The sequence below is a fragment of the Ctenopharyngodon idella genome, chromosome 17 (assembly GCF_019924925.1).
Source record: "Ctenopharyngodon idella isolate HZGC_01 chromosome 17, HZGC01, whole genome shotgun sequence".
NCBI lineage: Eukaryota > Metazoa > Chordata > Actinopteri > Cypriniformes > Xenocyprididae > Ctenopharyngodon > Ctenopharyngodon idella.
Window position 1 is genome coordinate 184,899 of NC_067236.1, and position 20,245 is coordinate 205,143.

General features: G+C 42.7%; 1 protein-coding gene across 3 annotated transcripts in view; it reads right to left on the reverse strand.

Moving 5' to 3' along the window:
• kif6 (kinesin family member 6) overlaps positions 1–20,245 on the reverse strand; it is a 204,618-nt gene that overhangs the window by 25,811 nt on the left and 158,562 nt on the right. For 2 of the 3 annotated variants that reach the window (XR_007925896.1, XM_051867843.1), the window contains one exon: positions 14,410–14,493. Coding sequence is in view for 2 of the 3 variants with exons in the window: in XM_051867843.1 (XP_051723803.1) it covers positions 14,410–14,493 (84 nt within the window). In the remaining variant the exon portion in view is untranslated. Of the gene's footprint in view, positions 1–11,515; positions 13,427–14,409; positions 14,494–20,245 lie in introns of those variants that run through there. The other variant, XM_051867844.1, reaches the window with a different exon arrangement.

Genomic DNA, 20,245 nt, shown 5'->3' on the forward strand with positions numbered 1-20,245 from the left:
AGGCTTTATTAGAGGGAGATCCTCTTCTGATAACCTTCGATCACTACTCCATCTAATATGGCAAAACCGTAACGAGAATGTGCCAGTTGCTGCCTTCTCGCTAGATGCGATGAAGGCATTTGACAGAGTAGAATGGGGATATCTAATATATACTTTACAAGTTTTCGGTTTTGGGCCAGTATTCCTTAAATGGGTCAAGGTTTTGTATTCTGCACCTCGTGCAGCAGTTCTGTCAAATGGCATCATCTCTCCTTTCTTTAAATTAGGGCGAGGCACAAGACAAGGGGATCCATTGTCTCCTTTGCTTTTTACCTTGTTTTTGGAACCTTTGGCAATCGCAATTAGGAGGGACATAAGAGTGAAAGGTGTTCAGATGGGTGATAGGGAATATAAACTTTTTTTATATGCAGACAATATTCTTTTGTTATTGTCAAATCCAAATACTTCTATCCCTGGCGTGATGGATATTATTGAAAACTTTTCCCAGATATCAGGGTATAAAGTTAACTGGCAAGTCAGAAGTAATGCCAATTTCGGTAGGATGTTTGCGGGCTGATGTGGGAGCTTTTCCTTTCAAATGGATACCAAATGGAATGAAGTATTTAGTTCATATTGTTCAGATTAATATGACCCCTGTACTTCAGAGTATTAAGACAAATTTTTGCCAAATGGAAAATGTTAAATTTATCATTGTGGGGGAAGGTTAATACTATTAAAATGATGGTATCATCCAAGATTAATTATATTTTTATGATGATCCCCTTAGAGTTTCCATCATCTATATTTAAACAATAATTGTAATGAAGGGTCGACAGCGTGAGGATCCATTTGCAGCTTTTATTCAAAACACAGCACAGTGCAAACAAGGGCAAGGCAATAACGTGAACAGGGACAGGCAGAGATCGGGGCAGGCGGCAAACAGTACACAGTCCAGTAAACAGGCAAGGGTCGAGGCAGGCGGCGGAGATTCACAAGAGAGTAAGCAGTCCAAACAGTAACAGATAAACAGTCCACGGGAAAAACGCTCAGAAATGATCACCTTGGCAAATCAAGACTTCACGGTGTGAGAGTGTGTGTGTGTGTCTTAAATAGTGTGAGTGTAATGCGGCGCAGGTGCGTGAGCAATCAGTCTCGGGAATGAGGGCCCATGGGTAATGTAGTCCGAATGGGAAATGATCAGAACTCCGGTGACGGCTCCCTCCGGCGGCCGGGAGGAAGAGCCGCGGGAACCGTATTCGTGACAGAGCCCCCCCCCTGCGAGCGGCTCCAGACGCGAGGAAGCGGGCGCCGGGGTCTGCCACGTGGTCGAGGGGCCGGTCTCTCCGGATGCGTCCGATGAAACTCCTCAATGAGAGATGGGTCCAGGATATCATCCGCGTTGACCCAGGATCGCTCCTCCGGGCCGTACCCCTCCCAGTCCACCAGATATTGCAGTCCTCTACACCGGCGCCTGGAATCGAGTAGCCCTCGAACCTGGTAGGCTTCCTCGCCCTCGATGATCAGGGGTGGGGGGTTGCGGGCCTCGGCTCCCTCCGGCTCCTCCCTCGGGCCCCCGGAGGGTTTCAGCAACGATACATGAAAAGTGGGAGAAATACGGTAATTAGCAGGTAAATTGAGACGAAAAGATACAGGTGTGATTTGTTTTGTGATTTGAAAAGGCCCTACAAACCTGGGACTGAGTTTTCTGCATGGAAGTTTGAGTCGTAGATCCCTGGTAGACAGCCAAACCCACTGTCCCACAGCATACGAAGGATTGGGGCGTCGATGTCGGTTGGCTTGAGCCTCCTGTCGTCTTACAGCTCTTTGCAGGTGATGATGTGCCATGTCCCAGGTCGCCTCGCTTCGGCGCATCCACTCAGTGACAGAGGGTAAGTTGGATAGTTCCCCAGACCATGGGAAGAGAGGTGGTTGGAACCCCAGGACGCATTGGAACGGCGTGATGCCGGTGGCAGGTTTCTGCAGGGAGTTTTGAGCATATTCGGCCCACATTAGATAGCGGCTCCAGTCGGATTGATTATGCTGACAATATGTGCGTAGAAATCTTGTGAGCTCCTGATTCATGCGCTCAGTCTGCCCGTTGGATTCGGGGTGGTACCCAGAAGAGAGGCTGATGTTGACGTTCAGCTGTTTGAAGAACGCTGCCCAGACCCGTGAAGTGAACTGCGGGCCCCGGTCGGATACAATGTCCTCCGGCAGACCGTAGAGCCGGAAGACCTGGTTGCACAGGAGTTCTGCTGTTTCCAAAGCAGTGGGTAGTTTGGGGAGTGGTAGCAACCGGCATGCTTTCGAAAAGCGATCAATGATGGTGAGTATGGTGGTGTGGCCCTGGGATTCGGGAAGATCGGTGACGAAATCTATGGCAATGTGGGACCAGGGTCGTTGAGGAATGGGGAGAAGTTGTAACAGACCTGCGGGAGCTTGATGTGGGGTTTTAGAAGTTTGACAGGCGGTGCAGTTGGTGATGAAGTTTGTTATGTCTGCCGGCATGGTCTCCCACCAGAATCGATTCTGTAACAGGTGTAGGGTGGCGGTGATACCTGGGTGGCCGGAACTGGGAAGGTCATGGACGTGATGTAGCAATTTGTCCCGGAGATGGATGGGAACATAGGTGCGGTTGGGTGGACATGCTGGTGGAGGCGCTGTTTGTTCGTTAGCCTGCGAGATCTCGGTCATGACATCCCATTGAACTGGGGCGAGTAATAGGGTTTCAGGAATTATGTTTTCTGTATCTTCTGGACGTTCCACCTCCTCGGCCTGCCGGGACAGAGCATCCGCCTTGACCCCGGTCGGTACGTAACCGTGAACTGAAAGCGGGTGAAGAACATTGCCCATCGTGCTTGTCGAGGATTCAGACGTTTGGCAGACCGGAGGTACTCCAAATTTTTATGGTCGGTGAGAATGGTAAATGGATATTTCGCCCCTTCCAACCAGTGGCGCCACTCCTCCAGCGCCGCCTTCATTGCCAGCAGTTCCCGGTTGCCCACATCGTAGTTGCGCTCTGCCGCAGACAGTTTCCTGGAGTAAAACGCACAGGGGAACATCTTAGCCGGATCACCTTGTCGTTGTGAGAGAATCGCGCCAATGCCCGTACTGGAGGTGTCCACCTCCACGATGAAAGGGAGCTCAGGATCTGGGTGACGGAGAATGGGTGCTGAAGTGAATCTCTCTTTTAGCTCTTGGAAAGCATTTACCGCTTCGGGAGACCAGATAAGTCGTGTGGACTGGCGTTTAGTCATGGAAGTTAGGGGGGCGGCGACCCCACTGAAGTTTCTAATGAACCGCCTGTAGAAGTTGGCAAACCCCAGAAACCGCTGCAATTCTTTTAAAGTGCGTGGTTGGGGCCACTCTAGTACTGCCTTTACCTTGCCATCATCCATAGCCACTCCCTCCTGACTGATAACATAGCCCAGAAACGAAGTTGAGGTGCGGTGGAACTCGCATTTTTCGGCTTTGGCGTATAGTTTGTGCTGGATCAGGCGTTGAAGTACAGCTCGTACCTGTTGAACGTGTTCCTCGAAGGTGTTGGAGTATATGAGGATGTCGTCTATGTAAACGATAACCCAGCTGTTGAGCATGTCTCGGAAGACGTCGTTGATGAAAGATTGAAAGACTGAGGGACTGTTGGCTAGCCCGAAGGGCATGACGAGAGTCTCATAGTGACTGTCTTCCATTCATCTCCCTCCCTGATGCGAATTAGATTATAAGCACAGCGGAGGTCCAGCTTGGTGAAATATTTGGCTTGTCGTAGTTGTTCGAGGGCTGCAGGAACTAGCGGCAAGGGATACTGAAACTTCACCGTGACGTCGTGAAGTAGTCAATGCAGGGCCGTAAACTGCCGTCCTTTTTCCTAACAAAGAAGAAGCCTGAGGAAGCCGGTGACGTAGAAGGCCGAATGAACCCCTTAGCCAACTCCCCCTCAATGTAAGACTTCATGGCTGCGGATTCAGGCTGTGATAGAGGGAATATTCTGCCCTTAGGCGGTGTAGTACCGGGCAGCAGTTCTATGGCACAGTCGCTGGGGCGATGAGGAGGCAGCTCCGTCGATTTGTTCTTGCTGAAAGCAATTGCTAGATCCAAGTACTCAGCTGGTATGGTTGACTTTATATCGGGTTCGGTTTCGCAGTTGGGGATGGTTTGAGTGGATAGGGGTGTGACAGACCTCAGGCAGCGATGGTGACATGTGGGGTCCCACTGCGTGATCTGACCCTCCTTCCAGGAGATGTGCGGATTGTGTGTTCTGAGCCAGGGCAGACCAAGGATGACTGGGTTGCTAGGTGAATGAATGACGTAAAAGCGAATCTGTTCATGATGGAGAGCTCCCACCTGAAGGGTGAGCTCGGTGGTGATGTGCGCCACTTTTCCTCCACCAATAGGTTTCCCATCTAACGCCTCCACTGTTAACGAAGAATGGCAGTTGGTTAGAGCAATCTTGTGGTCGCGAATGAATGTGTCAGACATGAAATTTCCAGCCGCGCCAGAGTCCAGGAGTGCGTGGGCAGATATGCTTCGTTCATCGACAGTTATTTGAATGGGGATTCTTAGACAGTTGGATGAATAGTCTGTATTTTGGGGAACACTCACCGCCTTTGGACTGGGGGTGCTGGGTCGAATGGGGCAGTTCACCTTAATGTGGCCGGCCTGACCACAGTAAAGACATAGATGTAACTGGCGCCTTCTCTCACGTTCTTCGGAAGAAGTGGAGTAAATCCGAGTTGCATGGGTTCAGCAATAGCATTGGATGTGGTGGATGAGCGGCTGGGACGCCGAGATCGAAGGAGATTATCAATGTGGATGGCGAGTTCAATGAATTCGTTTAGTGATCTTCCTTCCTCACGGCATGCCAGTTCAGCTTGAAGCTCCAAAGTTAAGCCCTTGCGGAACAGTAGTCTTAAGGTGTCCTCCAACCAGTTAGTTTGGGCGGCCAGGGTGCGAAAATTTAAAGCAAATTCGGCTGCTGTCGATTTACCTTGGCTCAGTGAGAGAAGTTGGTCACCCGCACTCTTGCCACCCTCCGGATGTTCGAACACCTCCTTGAAACTCTGTAGGAAAGCGGCGAAAGTGGGGAAAACGGAGCCGCCCTCTCTCCATACCGCCGTGGCCCAGTCCAACGCTTTGCCGGTAAGCAAAGAGCATACGAACGATATCCGACTGGATTCGTTAGGGTACAGTGAGGGCTGTTGATTCACAAACAGGGAGCATTGCAGAAGGTAGCCCTTACATTTGGCTGGGTTACCGTCAAACTTTTCTGGCAGAGCGAGGCGCGGGTTCACTGCAGGGGAGGCGGGAACCGCGTGGCTGGCAGGTGTAGCGGGCGGCGGCATGGCGGCCTCGAGAGGATTGAACCGCAGACTCTGCAGGGTTTTTACCAGCTCTCCGGTGAGGGATGTTAAGCGGGTCAGTTGGTGCTGATGCACCGCGAGCTGGCTGGCCTGTGCTGATAGCTCGGTGGAAATCTGCGAGAGAACTGCTGGATCGTTTGGGGGCGAAGTCTTCTGTAATGAAGGGTCGACAGCGTGAGGATCCATTTGCAGCTTTTATTCAAAACACAGCACAGTGCAAACAAGGGCAAGGCAATAACGTGAACAGGGACAGGCAGAGATCGGGGCAGGCGGCAAACAGTACACAGTCCAGTAAACAGGCAAGGGTCGAGGCAGGCGGCGGAGATTCACAAGAGAGTAAGCAGTCCAAACAGTAACAGATAAACAGTCCACGGGAAAAACGCTCAGAAATGATCACCTTGGCAAATCAAGACTTCGCAGTGTGAGAGTGTGTGTGTGTGTCTTAAATAGTGTGAGTGTAATGCGGCGCAGGTGCGTGAGCAATCAGTCTCAGGAATGAGGGCCCATGGGTAATGTAGTCCGAATGGGAAATGATCAGAACTCCGGTGACGGCTCCCTCCGGCGGCCGGGAGGAAGAGCCGCGGGAACCGTATTCGTGACAAATATGATCAGTTAGTTAGGGAATTTTTGTGGGAGGGGAAGAAACCCAGAATAGCTATGAAAAAGATGTTTGCCACTAGAATTAAGGGCGGTTTAGCGCTACCAGATATAGAACTTTATAATAGTGCATTTGAAATTATTAAAATATGTAAGCATTGGCCAGACAAGAACGCAGATAGCATAGGCTGGTTGGAAATAGAGAAAACTTTAACTTCCCCATTTGGTGTTATTTGGTGTTAAGCAAACTTATACACTACAAAATAATTAATAGATATTACTGGACACCAGTAAGACTTCATAAGTTAGGTTTAATGCAGGGTAATTATTGTTGGAAATGTGGTCACTCTATTGGCACGTTTTGGACTTAATGTGGGATTGTCATTTGGTGGCTCCATTCTGGACAAGAGTCATTCAGACCATTGAGAAGTGGATGGAGCAGCCTATACTTTGCTCTCCAAGATTTTGTCTTCTTGGAGATATAACTGTTCTACGGAAGGAAATATCTAAAGCGCAGGCTGGTCTAGCTGTTGCTGGATGCATTACGGCTGCCAGAATGGTGCTGCGAAATTGGAAGAACACAGACACTCCCTCTTTTAAGGATTGGATTGCGCTTATGACTTCTAATGCATCATATGAACGTATGCTGGCAAAACTTACGGACTCCACTTATGCTTTCAATCAGAGATGGGGTAGCTTTCTTAAATATTTGGAAAACAAGTAGAGATACTGTATTTTTTTTTTTTTTTTTTTTTTAAATGGTTATTATTACTGTTTTTATTAGTTTAACATCTATGGATGTTCAGTTTTGGTATTGTCTGTGTTTGTGTATTCTATGTTTGTGGGTGAAAAGTTCAAATAATAAAAAAAAAGTTAAATGACAAAAAAAAGATGATCGGAAAAAATGGACAGCACCTGAGTTAAATATAGTGTCACAGCAAAGGGTCTGAATACTTAGGACCATGTGATATTTCAGTTTTTCTTTTCTAATAAATCTGCAAAAATGTCAACAATTCTGTGTTTTTCTGTCAATATGGGGTGCTATGTGTACATTAATGAGGAAAAAAAATGAACTTAAATGATTTTAGCAAATGGCTGCAATATAACAAAGAGTGAAAAATTTAAGGGGGTCTGAATACTTTCCCTACCCACCGTATGTTGACCTTAGTCTTCCTGTATAGCTTTTTCCTGGGTGTGTAAAGTAAAAAGTAAGGGGATGTAGGGCCCTGAAGTTCCCATTAGGTTGTTTATTTTTGTGTTGGTTATATGGCCACCTTTACAGCCACCATATGGTAGAGTAGCTTTCTCCTCTGGTTATAGCTAGAGTTTGTATTAGAGATTGTCACTCTTTTACTTCAGATAGATCTATGTTAAGCATCAGCCTTCGGGGCCACCTGACGTTGTTTGGCTTGGGTTGAGCCTTGCTCCTCTGAGCTCTTGTTTTTAGTTTTTGGAGTTGCCTCCTCTATTTTTAAAGGTTGAGTTTAAGCCCGTGCAGATCTATGCTTATGTGTGGCCTTATAGGCCCACAGCTATAGCTGGCCTAGGCTAGAACTAGGGTTTAGGTGATATACTGAAGCATTTCACACTATGTATTACTACCCCTGTCAGAAGAGAGTGTAGTTTCCTAGTTCTGGCCTCCTCTTATCAGAATTGTCAGGCCAAGGCCCATTACCCCTTTGGTGTAGGTGCTAGATTATAGCAGCTAGGTAGCATGCTATTGCTAGTCTCCCTGGTGCCGTTGCCTCAGGTGGTAGGCCCCTTATCACTATGTGAATAAGAGAATGCTAGTGTTGCTAGGCCCCACTTTTCTAGAACTTTCATTCTTTGTAAATTAGTCTTTTCCCCTGAAACCCTTGAATTAACATTCAAGTTGAGTGAAACAGTGTTAGCTTTCTTTAAGCTCCTGTTCCCTTGGGTTCAGTACAGATATTTTCTCTATTGGTGAAAAGCATCTGCCCTTGAAGTTTCAGGGCAGTATGAATGAAAGGTAAAGCGTTCCCCTGTTTCTCAGGGTCGTTAATGCTTTAGTTCTGGATTTTGCCCTACACGATGTGTGCCTAATAACTCTATTGCTGCCACAGGTTAGCACCTGTTTCTGTAGTAGTAGGCTTTGTTCTAGCCTCCTTCAGAGCATGGTGACTAAGTTTGTACTCCCCTTACTATAAAGGTGATAATTGTTTTTTCTGAGTATATGGCCTGTTGGAATGCATAGGTGTAACACTGCCACAAGTTTGATTGTGTTGTTGGAGTAGAAGGCTTTGTCTTGGGCCTCCTTCAGTGTACAATACCTTGTTGTTTCACAAGTTTGTTGGTAGATGTTTAATTAGAGTTTTGGCAGCGTTTTCATTTGTACTCCCCTTACTGTAAGGGTAAAAAGTGTTTCTTACTGAGTACATTGCCTGTTGGAATGTGTAGATTTAAGCTCAGGTTGAGTTAGGTACCTCACTTGATTGTTTGGTTCTCAGATTATGCTCCCTTGTAGCTTAGACACTGCCACTGGCTGATGCCCGTGTTTTCTGGAGTAGTAGGCCATGCTTGGGCCTCCTTCAGAGCATGTTGACATACTTTGTACTCCTCTTGTTTTAAGAGTTAAGTGGTTTTCTGAGTACATAGCCTGTTGGAATGGGTGGGACAAATTTAAGCTCAGGTTGAGTTAAATAGTTAACCTCACTGGATAGTCTGGTTCTCATTTTGCTCCCTTAGAACTTAGACACTGCCACGAGCTGACGCCATGTGTCTTTCTGAAGTCGCAGGCCTTGTTTGGGCCTCCTTCAAGAACATGATGGTGTAGGTCTGTACTCCTCTTGCTTTAAAGAGTAAAAAGTGTTTTTACTGAGTACATTGCCTGGCAGAAATTAGCTCAGGTCGAGTTAATCTCACTGGATAGTTTGGTTCTCAGATTTAGAAGCTTAGGAACACTGCCACCGGCTGGTGCCTGTGTCTTTCTGCTATAGTAGGCCCTGTTCAGGCCTCTTTCAAAGCAGAGTGGCGTAGTTTGTACTCCTCTTGCTTAGAGAGTAAAAAGGTGTTTTACTGAGTACATTGCCTGTTGGAATGTGTTGAATTTGGATTTAGCTCAGGTTGAGTAGTTAACCTCACTGGAGTGTTTGGTTATCATATTTGGCTCCCTTAGAGCTTAGACACTGCCACGAGCTGACGCCATGTGTCTGTCTGGAGTCGTAGGCCCTCTTTTGGGACTCCTTCAGAACATGATGGCGTAAGTCTGTACGTCTCTTGCTTAAAGAGTAAAAGGTGTTTTACTGAGTACACTGCTTGTCGGATTGTGTTGAGGTAGACTGTTATGTGGGCACTCTACAGTCTTTTTCTGCTAATTTAACTCGTTTCAATCTGAACGAGTTCCCATGTTTGTGGATGCTTGCTTTACCAGCATTAAGCTGCCTTAGGTGTGTGGCCTTCACAGGCCACTCTGTAAACTATTCCCCCCACATCTGGGTATCTTTTAAGCAGATTAAGCATGTAGTTTCACATGTTTGGCCTTTTGCAAGGCTGCTGTGATTTATTTCTACACTATGTAGAACTACGTCATGTTGCAGACGCCCTCTTGGGCCTCCATGATTTTGTGCCTACAGTATGGTTTACCTGTTAGGTCGAGCCCAGTATTCCCTTAACTTGAAGGGCGATCTGCATAGTACTTAGCTCCCTAAGTCTGGTCAGTGGTTGAAGGCCTCCCTGAGGCCTCCCTATTTAAGATCAGCTCCTAGGCTGGTTGTACTCCCCTTGTTTGGGTCCCTCTAGAGTGCACAGCTTCCTCAGTGCAAACAACCAGGCGCTGAGTAGATTCCAGGATTGAGCAGAGTGTTACTCCCCTCATTGGTAAAGGTAAAAAGCGCTAAGCTGAGTCCTGCTCTCCAGGATGCTCGTCTCTACGCTCTGGTCTGAGTTGGTTACTGCCCCTTTGCTGTCACTCTTACTGGATATCTTCTCTGAAGAATGTGAATTGAGACTCTGTGTTCAGACAGGTCGTTGGCCAAGACTAGGTTTCCGTGAGACCAGGTCGGCCTCCCTGGTGGCAATCAGGGTCGAGTATATTCCCCTGACAAATGACTGGCTAGGGTTCCTTCGGGCCCCTTGGCTACATTCCGTTAGAGGTACCCTCTTTTCTCTGAAAAGAAGTTTGGTCCCAGAAGCCTTTGAGCGGCCTTGGTAGGCCTTCTGTGGAAGTCCTCTTTGAGGCTTATAGCATGGGCTGTTGGAATAGGGAATGCTGTCACTGACAGCCTATGTGTGACCCGTAGGGGGAGTGGTTCTGGCATTTCAGTTGAAATTGCTAGTTCTGACGTTTGTCTAGCCATCTTGGCATGCATTCCCCTCAGCATGGCGGCGTGGGTATATTGTTCCCCATAGCGTATTAAAACGCAGTGTTGAGTTCCCTTTCGAAAGGGAACGTCTCAGGTTACGTATGTAACCATGGTTTCCTGAGAACAGGGAACGAGACACTGCGTTACCTGCCATGCATCGTGGCTGCCTGCTGTACAGTCCCTTTAGACGATAAGGTACTGACTGCTTCTCTAGGCGCTCCTTTATACTTCCGGGTCGCGTCTATGATGACGTCATAGGCTGTTGCCAGCCATTAGGATTGATGAGATTTGATATTGCTTTCAGACACCAGTTCACGTGATGACGTTCCCCATATTCAAACTGATATTCAAACTGATTTTATACAACATTTTAATCCTAAAAAAATAGAGATTTTTTTTTTTTCTGGCTGTTGACAGTATTTTAAAAAGAGATATCCAAAATCCACTCTATATAATTCCTCCACCTCCACCTTTGACTTGAATATGTCAAAAAAAGAGAGAAAAAAAAAAGAACCTGACTTCATCCAACGTTCAGATTTTTGTTCTACAAATGTATGCAAATGAGTGCATATTTAATTATATACTGCCTCATTTGCATATTTAATCATAACATTTTAGAGAACTTGTAAGAGAAAAAATGTTTACAATTCTTAATATAAGCAATATTCATCTGGGTATGGTACATGATTCTGTGGCGTGCTTATGGTTAGAGATAAGCTGTTATCTGCACTTAAATAAAGAGATACTTGTTTAGACTGGTTATGTAATGGTCAGTGAATCTATATAACAGTCATATTTAAACATAACATTTCAGAAAACTTGTAAGACAATTTATTTATTTATTTATTTATTTTTACAATTCTTAATATAAGCAATCAACTGGGAAATACTGTGATAACTATTAGTTATTTTTTTTACTCTATTCACCTGGGGTGTCTTGCCTTAAGTATGTTTTTGTCAACGTTGTATTTTGAGAATCAAAGATATTAGCAAATTTTACTCTCTACTTGACTACATTTTTGAATAAGTATATGTACTCTTTACTCCAATACATTAAGTCAAGTCAAGTCAAGTCACCTGTAGCGAATCTGTACAGGTATTTAATTAGTTTATGGGTGAAATATACGAATATAATAAATCATAAAGCTTTATGATTAATTATAATACATATACCGACCCGAGAGGGAATTATACATATATTGTGAATTAATTACAACGAATTATAATCAATCACACATATGATTAGTTCTGGTTTGATAATAATTTAGAGAAACTAGTTTGTCCAGCAAACCGTTAGCTCTTCATAGCCGATTATAAAAGGAAGGTTTTTCTCTGGCCACGAGAAAGACTTCCTATTCTAGCATCAATGCGTAAAGCAAGGATACTGGATCGAAACGTTAAAGTGACCTGGGTTTGTTGCATGAGCAAAACAAAACAATCGAGCATGAATATACTGTATTTAATATATGAAACTACGGATACAGAGACTATACTACTAAACATACACAAACAATACACATATATAGAAAGCGAAAGTAAAGTCAAGAAAACAGAGGTGATCAAAGGAATGGCAACTTACGAACAGTTAAAACCTTTGAGAGCCAGCAAGGAAACTCAGCTTACACATCGAGCTTAAAATGCTTTGGAAAGAATGGTTCTATACTTGCATAGGTTCAGGTGCTGTGGTCGTTTCGTGTTTCTGCAGGAGTTTCGGTGCGTGCGGCTGAAGCGATTGGTCCTTTTCCGAGAAAGGTGTTCTTCGGCGGGATTTTCAAACAAGGGTTTAACTTAAGAGTAAGATAACCGGAAAATAAAGAAAAAGAGTCCGTCTCCTAGGCGATGAAGAGTGAAGACTTAGGGCGACGGATGAAGAGGGTTTGACAAAGAAACTTGTTGCCAAAAGATGGTCGTCCCGAAGAGAGGGGGGCGCGTGATGGAAGCGCGGTCACCGAGACGTCCGGGAGAGACGGGTGTGAAATGGCGAGAGACAATCGAGAGACAAATGAGAGACGCGTGTCATTGTGTTTTAAGGACAACAGACCAGAACGCCTTCTGGGGTACATCAGCCAATGATGAGGGTGCGATTTTGGCGGGCAAACTCTTTCTTTGTCTCCATTTATGACCTAATTTGCATGGTTTATGAAGTGTCAGATCTGAGTACATTTTCTTCAAAGTACCATTAAAAATAGAAGAATGGATTTTACAGTCATGTGACATACATTTTCACTTAGAGTATAACGAAAGCTTTACAATGAGACTAAACTTGTCATAAGAGAAGCATATAAAAGAAGTTATAGTTTACAGTCAAATGTAACCGTTGGAAATGACACTAGTATCACTACAATCCTAGCTAAGCTTATACAGTGGGAATAACTATATGCAATTTGACAATACAACGGCGGTTACATTTATATATAATTTTATATCTTACACATACAGTCTTCAATGCATGTTTGTGTGTCTGTGTGTGTGTGGTGTGTGTTGGAATGTGATCTGGCACTTAGTCCACATGAGGGGCCCTTTGATGTCTCAAGAGCTAGGAAATGGGGTTCTCTGTTTAACCTCAGAGGGTCCATGAAAGTGCCAAAATGCTCGTCTTTGTCAGACCGGCCGGGGCCGATGTGAGATTTACAAACACAGTTCAGCAGGCTAAAAGCATTCTGAAATTTCCAAAGTTGATTGACTACGCCGGATCTATCCAGACGCTACACACCTTTATTTATATAGCGCTTTTTACAATGTAGATTGTGTCAAAGCAGCTTTACATTGATAACTGGTACATTATTTGGCTGCACAGCAGCTCTTAAAAGAATAGTGTCAATGCAGGCAGATCAAAGCACTGTTGAATATCAAATGTCAAGTCAAATGTCAACATTACAACATTTACAAAAACATTTATTTATAAAGCACATTTAAACACAACATAGATTGATCCAAAGTGCTGTACAAAGTACAAAGCAGATCTACACAAAAATAATTACAGGTTTCCAAATGCTAAAGAATAAAAATATGATTTAAGAGTAGATTTAAAAATGTCCAATGAAGAAGCAGACCGCACATGATAGGGGAGACCATTCCAAAGCTTGGGCCCAGCCACAGAAAAGACCCGATCACCCTTTGATTTATAGCGACACCGAGGCTCAGTTAAGAGCAAGTGAGTAGAAGACCCTAGCGGGACAGTATGGCAGAAGAAGACCTTGGTGCACGGCCAGACAACGCCTTATATACAAACATAAGGTCCCTCTTTTTAGACCCAGTCAGAAGTCTTGTGGCCACATTTTGAATCTTTGCTTGAAAGGAGATGCTTCAACTTTGCAATAGATCTTAAATGGAAAAAGCTTCCTCTAATAACAGCACTAATTTGTTCATCAAAAAATAGTGAAGAGTCAAAGAACACTTCAAGGTTTTTGATGAAATTAGTAATATATTTTACATGATACCTGACTAAGCAGTTTATTTCTGCCACAAAAGAAATAATATTGCCATCTACAGGGCATTGAAAGTACTATACATTGTGTGTTTTGCCCTTACTCGCCCAAACTTGTCAACAAGGCTACTTTATGTGAATGTGAGTGCATTAAGCAGGTAGTTGCTAAATCACAGGTGTGTCATACAGTATATGAGATGAGGACATGACTGCAGTCAGTGATAAGGTCGAAACCAGTGTCCAGTGCAAGTAGGCTTTTAGGTTTTAATCTGACACTGCTAGATTTTAATGTAAATCGCTATCGCTAACACAACTTTTATATTCTCATCTTTCATCTTACTTTTTTTACGAGTATTCAGACAGAGCATGGTATAACAAACAATACCGGCTTTCCATTTCTGCTTTAAAATCTTGCCTCTTAGGCTTTTATTAAAAGTTTATTAATGTAAACCCATTTTCTGTCCCAAATTGATAAATGAGTCAAAATATCTATCTATTCTAATCTATTCTTTCAACTTGTATTTGTCTCTAAATGGTCTTTTCAGCGAAATATACATTTTATACTTTCAATGGCTACAAAAAATTCGAAGGAAGAGTAAAAAGTTTTTAGTTTTCTGCAGTACTGTAGTAAAATTCTGAAAAAAATTGAAGTACAATCACTCACTTTACATCCCTGAATCTTAACTTTTATTTGTTATGTAGAATCATATCTCATATCTCTTACCTCTGATCTCTGGAAGAGAAAGATGTTTGTTCCCTTTGTCTTCTCTCCTGAGAATCAGTGTCATCAACTTTTGGATTATTGTTCCTGAATAAAAATGACCCTTGGTAAATGCAAAAACATTACTGGTCACAATAATAATGAAAAGACACACACACACATAAGTTTTCATAAAAAAAATAATTTCCATATGGAGAAAATTAAATACTATGAAAATAGTTTTAGTTATGATTTTTTTTCCACATTTGGTTTAGTCTAGTTAGTTTTGTATCAAATACAATGTTATTTTCGGTGATTGAGATCCGGCAGCAGCAGCACATTCCTCTTGGGTGAGCGATCTGCTCACAGCTTATCCTGCCCATGAAATCCGCCATAGGCCAGCAAACCAATGAGAATGCAGGACAATAATGACGTTCCATAACAAAAGAGCAAAGGCGCAAAAGCTGCTGTAGATCAGCTTACTCGGAAGTCTCCGTAACTAGCAGATTTAAAGAAAATTACCATCGTTTGGCAAATAAATAAATTACGGACAGTTACATATGCATTACCAATCATGTAGGCTTTATGGTACACCTCAAACAAGGGATTTAATAGTAATTTATAATTTTAATATTAATTGCAGAGTCCACGAATGGGTTGGGTATGCAGAGCATTCACAGCTTATATGGACCGCACGCAACTAATATATACACTATATTGCCAAAAGTATTGGGACACCCCTCCATATCATTGAATTCAGGTGTTCCAATCACTTCCATGGCCACAGGTATTTAAAATCAAGCACCTAGGCATGCAGACTGCAACTACAAACATTTGTGAAAGAATGGGTCGCTCTCAGGAGCTCAGTGAATTCAAGCGTGGTACCGTGATAAGTTGCCACCTGTGCAATAAGTCCATTCGTGAAATTTCCTTACTACTAAATATTTCACAGTCAACTGTTAGTGGTACCATAACAAAGTGGAAGCAATTGGGAACAACAGCAACTCAGCCACAAAGTGGTATTCCACGTAAAATCATAGAGCGGGGTCAGCGCATGCTGAGGCGCACAGTGCGCAGAAGTCGCCAACTTTCTGCAGAGTCAATAGTTACAGACCTCCAAACTTTGTGTGGCCTTCAGATTAGCTCAAGAACAGTGCGTAGAGAGCTTCATGGAATGGGTTTCCATGGCCGAGCAGCTGCATCCAAGCCTTACATCACCAAGTGCAATGCAAAGCGTCGGATGCAGTGGTGTAAAGCACACCATTCTCTGGAGTGACAAATCACGCTTCTCTGTCTGGAAATCCGATGGACGAGTCTGGGTTTGGTGGTTGCCAGGAGAATGGTTTGTGCCAAGTGTAAAATTTGGTGGAGGGGGGGATTATGGTGTGGGGTTGTTTTTCAGGGGTTGGGCTTGGCCTCTTAGTTCCAGTGAAAGGAACTCTTAATGCTTCAGCATACCCAAGACATTTTGGACAATTTCATGCTCCCAACTTTGTGGGAACAGTTTGGGGATGGCCCCTTCATGTTCCAACATGACTGCGCACCAGTGCACAAAGCAAGGTCCAAAAGACATGGATGAGTGAGTTTGGTGTGGAGGAACTTGACTGGCCTGCACAGAGTCCTGACCTCAACCCGATAAAACACCTTTAGGATGAATTAGAGTGGAGACTGCGAGCCAGGCCTTCTCGCCAACATCAGTGCCTGACCTCACAAATGCGCTTCTAGAAGAATGGTCAAAAATTCCCACAAACACACTCCTAAACCTTGTGAAAAGCCTTCCCAGAAGAGTTGAAGCTGTAATAGCTGCAAAGGGTGGGCCAACTCCATATTAAACCCTACAGATTAAGAATGGAATGTCATTAAAGTTCATGTGCACGTAAAGGCAAGCGTCCCAAAACATTTGGCAATATAGTGTATATATAAGAGATCTTGAGATCTCTTATATATCTCTTATATATATATATATATATATATATATATATATATATATATCAAGATCTCTGAGATCTTGTCATATTTTATACTTGTCAAACTCCACAAAACTCCACAAAATGTCATAGTTTATTTTGCTATCCTCACTTACATAAATGAACTATAGTATCCTGCACCAAAAATGTCTGAATAATTTTTGGTTTGACATATATATATATATATATATATATATATATATATATATATATATATATATATATATATATATATATATATATATATATACAGTGCTGCTTAAAATTTGTGAACCACTTGCAGAATCTGTGAAAATGTGAATTTTAACAAAATAAGAGGGATAATACAAAATGCATGTCATTTTTTATTTAGTACTGTCCTGAGTAAGATATTTTATATAAACAATGTTTACATAAAGTCCACAAAACAAAAAAATTGCTGAATTTATAAATATGACCCAAGTCAAAAGTTTATGAACCCTTGATTCTTAATACTGTGTGTTGTTACCTGGATGTTCCACAACTGTTTTTATATTTTGTGATGGTTGTTCATGAGTCGCTTGTTTGTCCTGAGCAGTTAAACTGCCCAATATTCTTCAAAAAAATCCTCCAGGTCCCAAAAATTCTTCAGTTTTCCAGCATCTTTTGCATATTTGAACCATTTCCAGCAGTGATTGTATGATTTTGAGATCCATTTTTTTCACACTGGAGGACAATTGAGGGACTCAAACACAACTATTAAAAAAGGTTCAAACATTCACTGATACTCCAGAAGGAAACACGATGCATTAAGAGCCGGGGGGTGAAAACCTTTTGAATTTGAAGATCAAGGAATATTGTACTTAATTTGTCTTCTGGCAAATGTCTTCTGTTACTTCCAAAGGGCAGTACTAAATGAAAAAAAAAAAAAAAAAAAAAAGATATTTAAACAAAATAAGAAAAATTTGGACATCTTTATCCTGTTAAAAAGTTTTTACCCTTGAATCCTAATGCTAATTCTAATCGTGTTTCCTTCTGGAGCATTAGTGAATGTTTGAACCTTTTTTAATAGTTGTGTTTGAGTCCCTCAATTGTCCTCAATGTAAAAAGATGGATCTGAGAATCATACAGTCACTGCTGGAAATATGTTCAAATATGCAAAAGATGCTGGAAATCTGATCAATTTTTGGGAACTGGAGGATTTTTCTGAAGAATATTGGGCAGTTTAACTGCTCAGAACAAACAAGCGACTCATGAACAACATGGATCATCCAGGATCATCCATGGATCATCCAGGTAACCACACACAGTATTAAGAATCAAGGGTTCATAAACTTTTGAGTGAGTCGTTTTTATAAATTCAGCTATTTTTTTAATCTTTGTATTGTGGACCATATGTAACCATTTTTATGTAAAATATCTTACTCAGGACAGTACTAAATAAAAAATAACATGCATATTGTATGATTCCTCTTATTTTGTTAAAATTATTCACATTTTCACAGATTCTGCAAGGGGCTCACAAACTGTCAAGCAGCTCTGTATACATACATACATACATACATACATATGTATATATATGTATATATATATATATATATATATATATATATATACACACATACAGGTGCATCTCAATAAATTAGGATGTTGTGGAAAAGTTCATTTATTTCAGTAATTAAACTCAAATTGTGGAACTCGTGTATTAAATAAATTCAGTGCACACAGACTGAAGTACTTTAAGTCTTTGGTTCTTTTAATTGTGATGATTTTGGCTCACATTTAACAAAAACCCACCAATTCACTATCTCAAAAAATTAGAATACTTCATAAGATCAATAAAAAAAAAAAGAATATTTTAAACAGAAATGTCAGGCTTCTGAAAAGTATGTTCATTTCTATGCACTCAATACTTGGTTGGGCCTCCTTTTGCATGAATTACTGCATCAATGCGGCGTGGCATGGAGACAATCAGCCTGTGGCACTACTCAGGTGTAATGGAAGCCCAGGTTGCTTTGATAGCAGCCTTCAGGTCATCTGCATTGTTGGGTCTGGTGTCTCTCATCTTCCTCTTGACAATACCCCATAGATTCTCTATGGGGTTCAGGTCAGGCGAGTTTGCTGGCCAATCAAGCACAGTAACACCATGGTCATTGAACCAGCTTTTGGTATCTTTGGCAGTGTGGGCAGGTGCCAAATCCTGCTGGAAAATGAAATCAGCATCTCCATAAAGCTTGTCAGCAGAAGGAAGCATAAAGTGCTCTAAAATTTACTGGTCAAGTCAAGTCAAGTCACCTTTATTTATATAGCGCTTTTTACAATGTAGATTGTGTCAAAGCAGCTTTACATTGATAACTGGTACATTGTTTGGCTGCACAGCAGCTCTTAAAGAATAGTGTCAATGCAGGCAGATCAAAAGCACTGTTGAATATCAAAATGTCAAGTCAAGTGTCCCCAACTAAGCAAGCCAGAGGCGACAGCGGCAAGGAACCCAAACTCCATCAGGTGACATCAGGTGGCAGACAAGTGGCAAATTGGTGTTAAAATGGAGAAAAAAACCTTGGGAGAAACCAGGCTTAGTCGGGGTGCCAGTTCTCCTCTGGCCAACAGTGCTTTGTTACAATTCAGGTTGCTATCATAAGTCCAATAGGATCGCAACATTAAAAGTATTTATTTCAGTTCCATCCAATTGAGGATCGTATTCATCACGCCGGTATGGACGGTTGTTGAGGAACTGTGTCGTGGCTGTCGTGTCGATGAGGCCTTCACAGGGGATGATCTAGTTGACTCAATCTCTGCTGATACTTCAGGGCTGCGTTGTGGTCGTGTCAAGGTGCAGGTCCTTGGTCTCACCTGGATACGGCCCGGATCCGGTTGACTACGGTGAACCTCGGGATAAACAGAAAGACTAATATTAGCGTAGATGCCATTCTTCTTCTGATGTAACGAGTACATCAGGTGTTATAGGAAGTGTTCCCGGTTCCGGCTGACCTAATTTATGCAGCCTAATAATCCTTTAACGGATTTGGAAATATAAATTGGTAATGTGTTATGTGTATGCCAGGTTAAAGAGATGCGTTTTTAGTCTAGATTTAAACTGACAGAGTGTGTCTGCTTCCCGAACAATGCTAGGAAGATTGTTCCAGAGTTTAGGTGCCAAATAGGAGAAGGATCTACCACCTGCAGTTGATTTTGATATTCTAGGTATTATCAGCTGGCCTGAATTCTGAGATCGCAATAGACGTGAAGGACTATAATGAATTAGGAGCTCGCTCAGGTACTGGGGAGCTAAACCATTTAGTGCTTTGTAAGTAATTAGCAAGATTTTAAAATCTATACGATGTTTAACAGGAAGCCAATGCAGTGTTGACAGAACTGGGCTAATATGGTCATACTTCCTGGTTCTAGTAAGAACTCTAGCTGCTGCATTTTGTACGAGCTGTAGTTTATTTATCAGGCGAGCAGAACAACCACCCAGTAGAGCGTTACAGTAATCTAGCCTTGAGGTCATGAACTCATGAACTAACTGTTCTGCATTTTTCATTGAGAGCATATGTCGTAGTTTAGATATATTTTTAAGATGGAAGAATGCGGTTTTACAGATGCTAGTAACATGGCCTTCAAATGAAAGATTGGTATCAAAGAGCACACCCAGGTTCCTAACTGACGACGAAGACTTAACAGAGCAGCCATCAAGTGTTAGACAATATTCTAGGTTATTACGTGAAGAAGTTTTTGGTCCAAAAATTAGAATCTCTGTTTTTTCTGAATTTAGTAGTAGGAAATTACTGGTCATCCAATTTTTTATATCAGCTATGCACTCCGTTAATTTTGTGAATTGGTAAGTTTCGTCAGGGCGCGAAGAAATATAGAGCTGAGTATCATCAGCGTAACAGTGAAAACTAACGCCATGCTTCCTAATGATATCTCCCAAG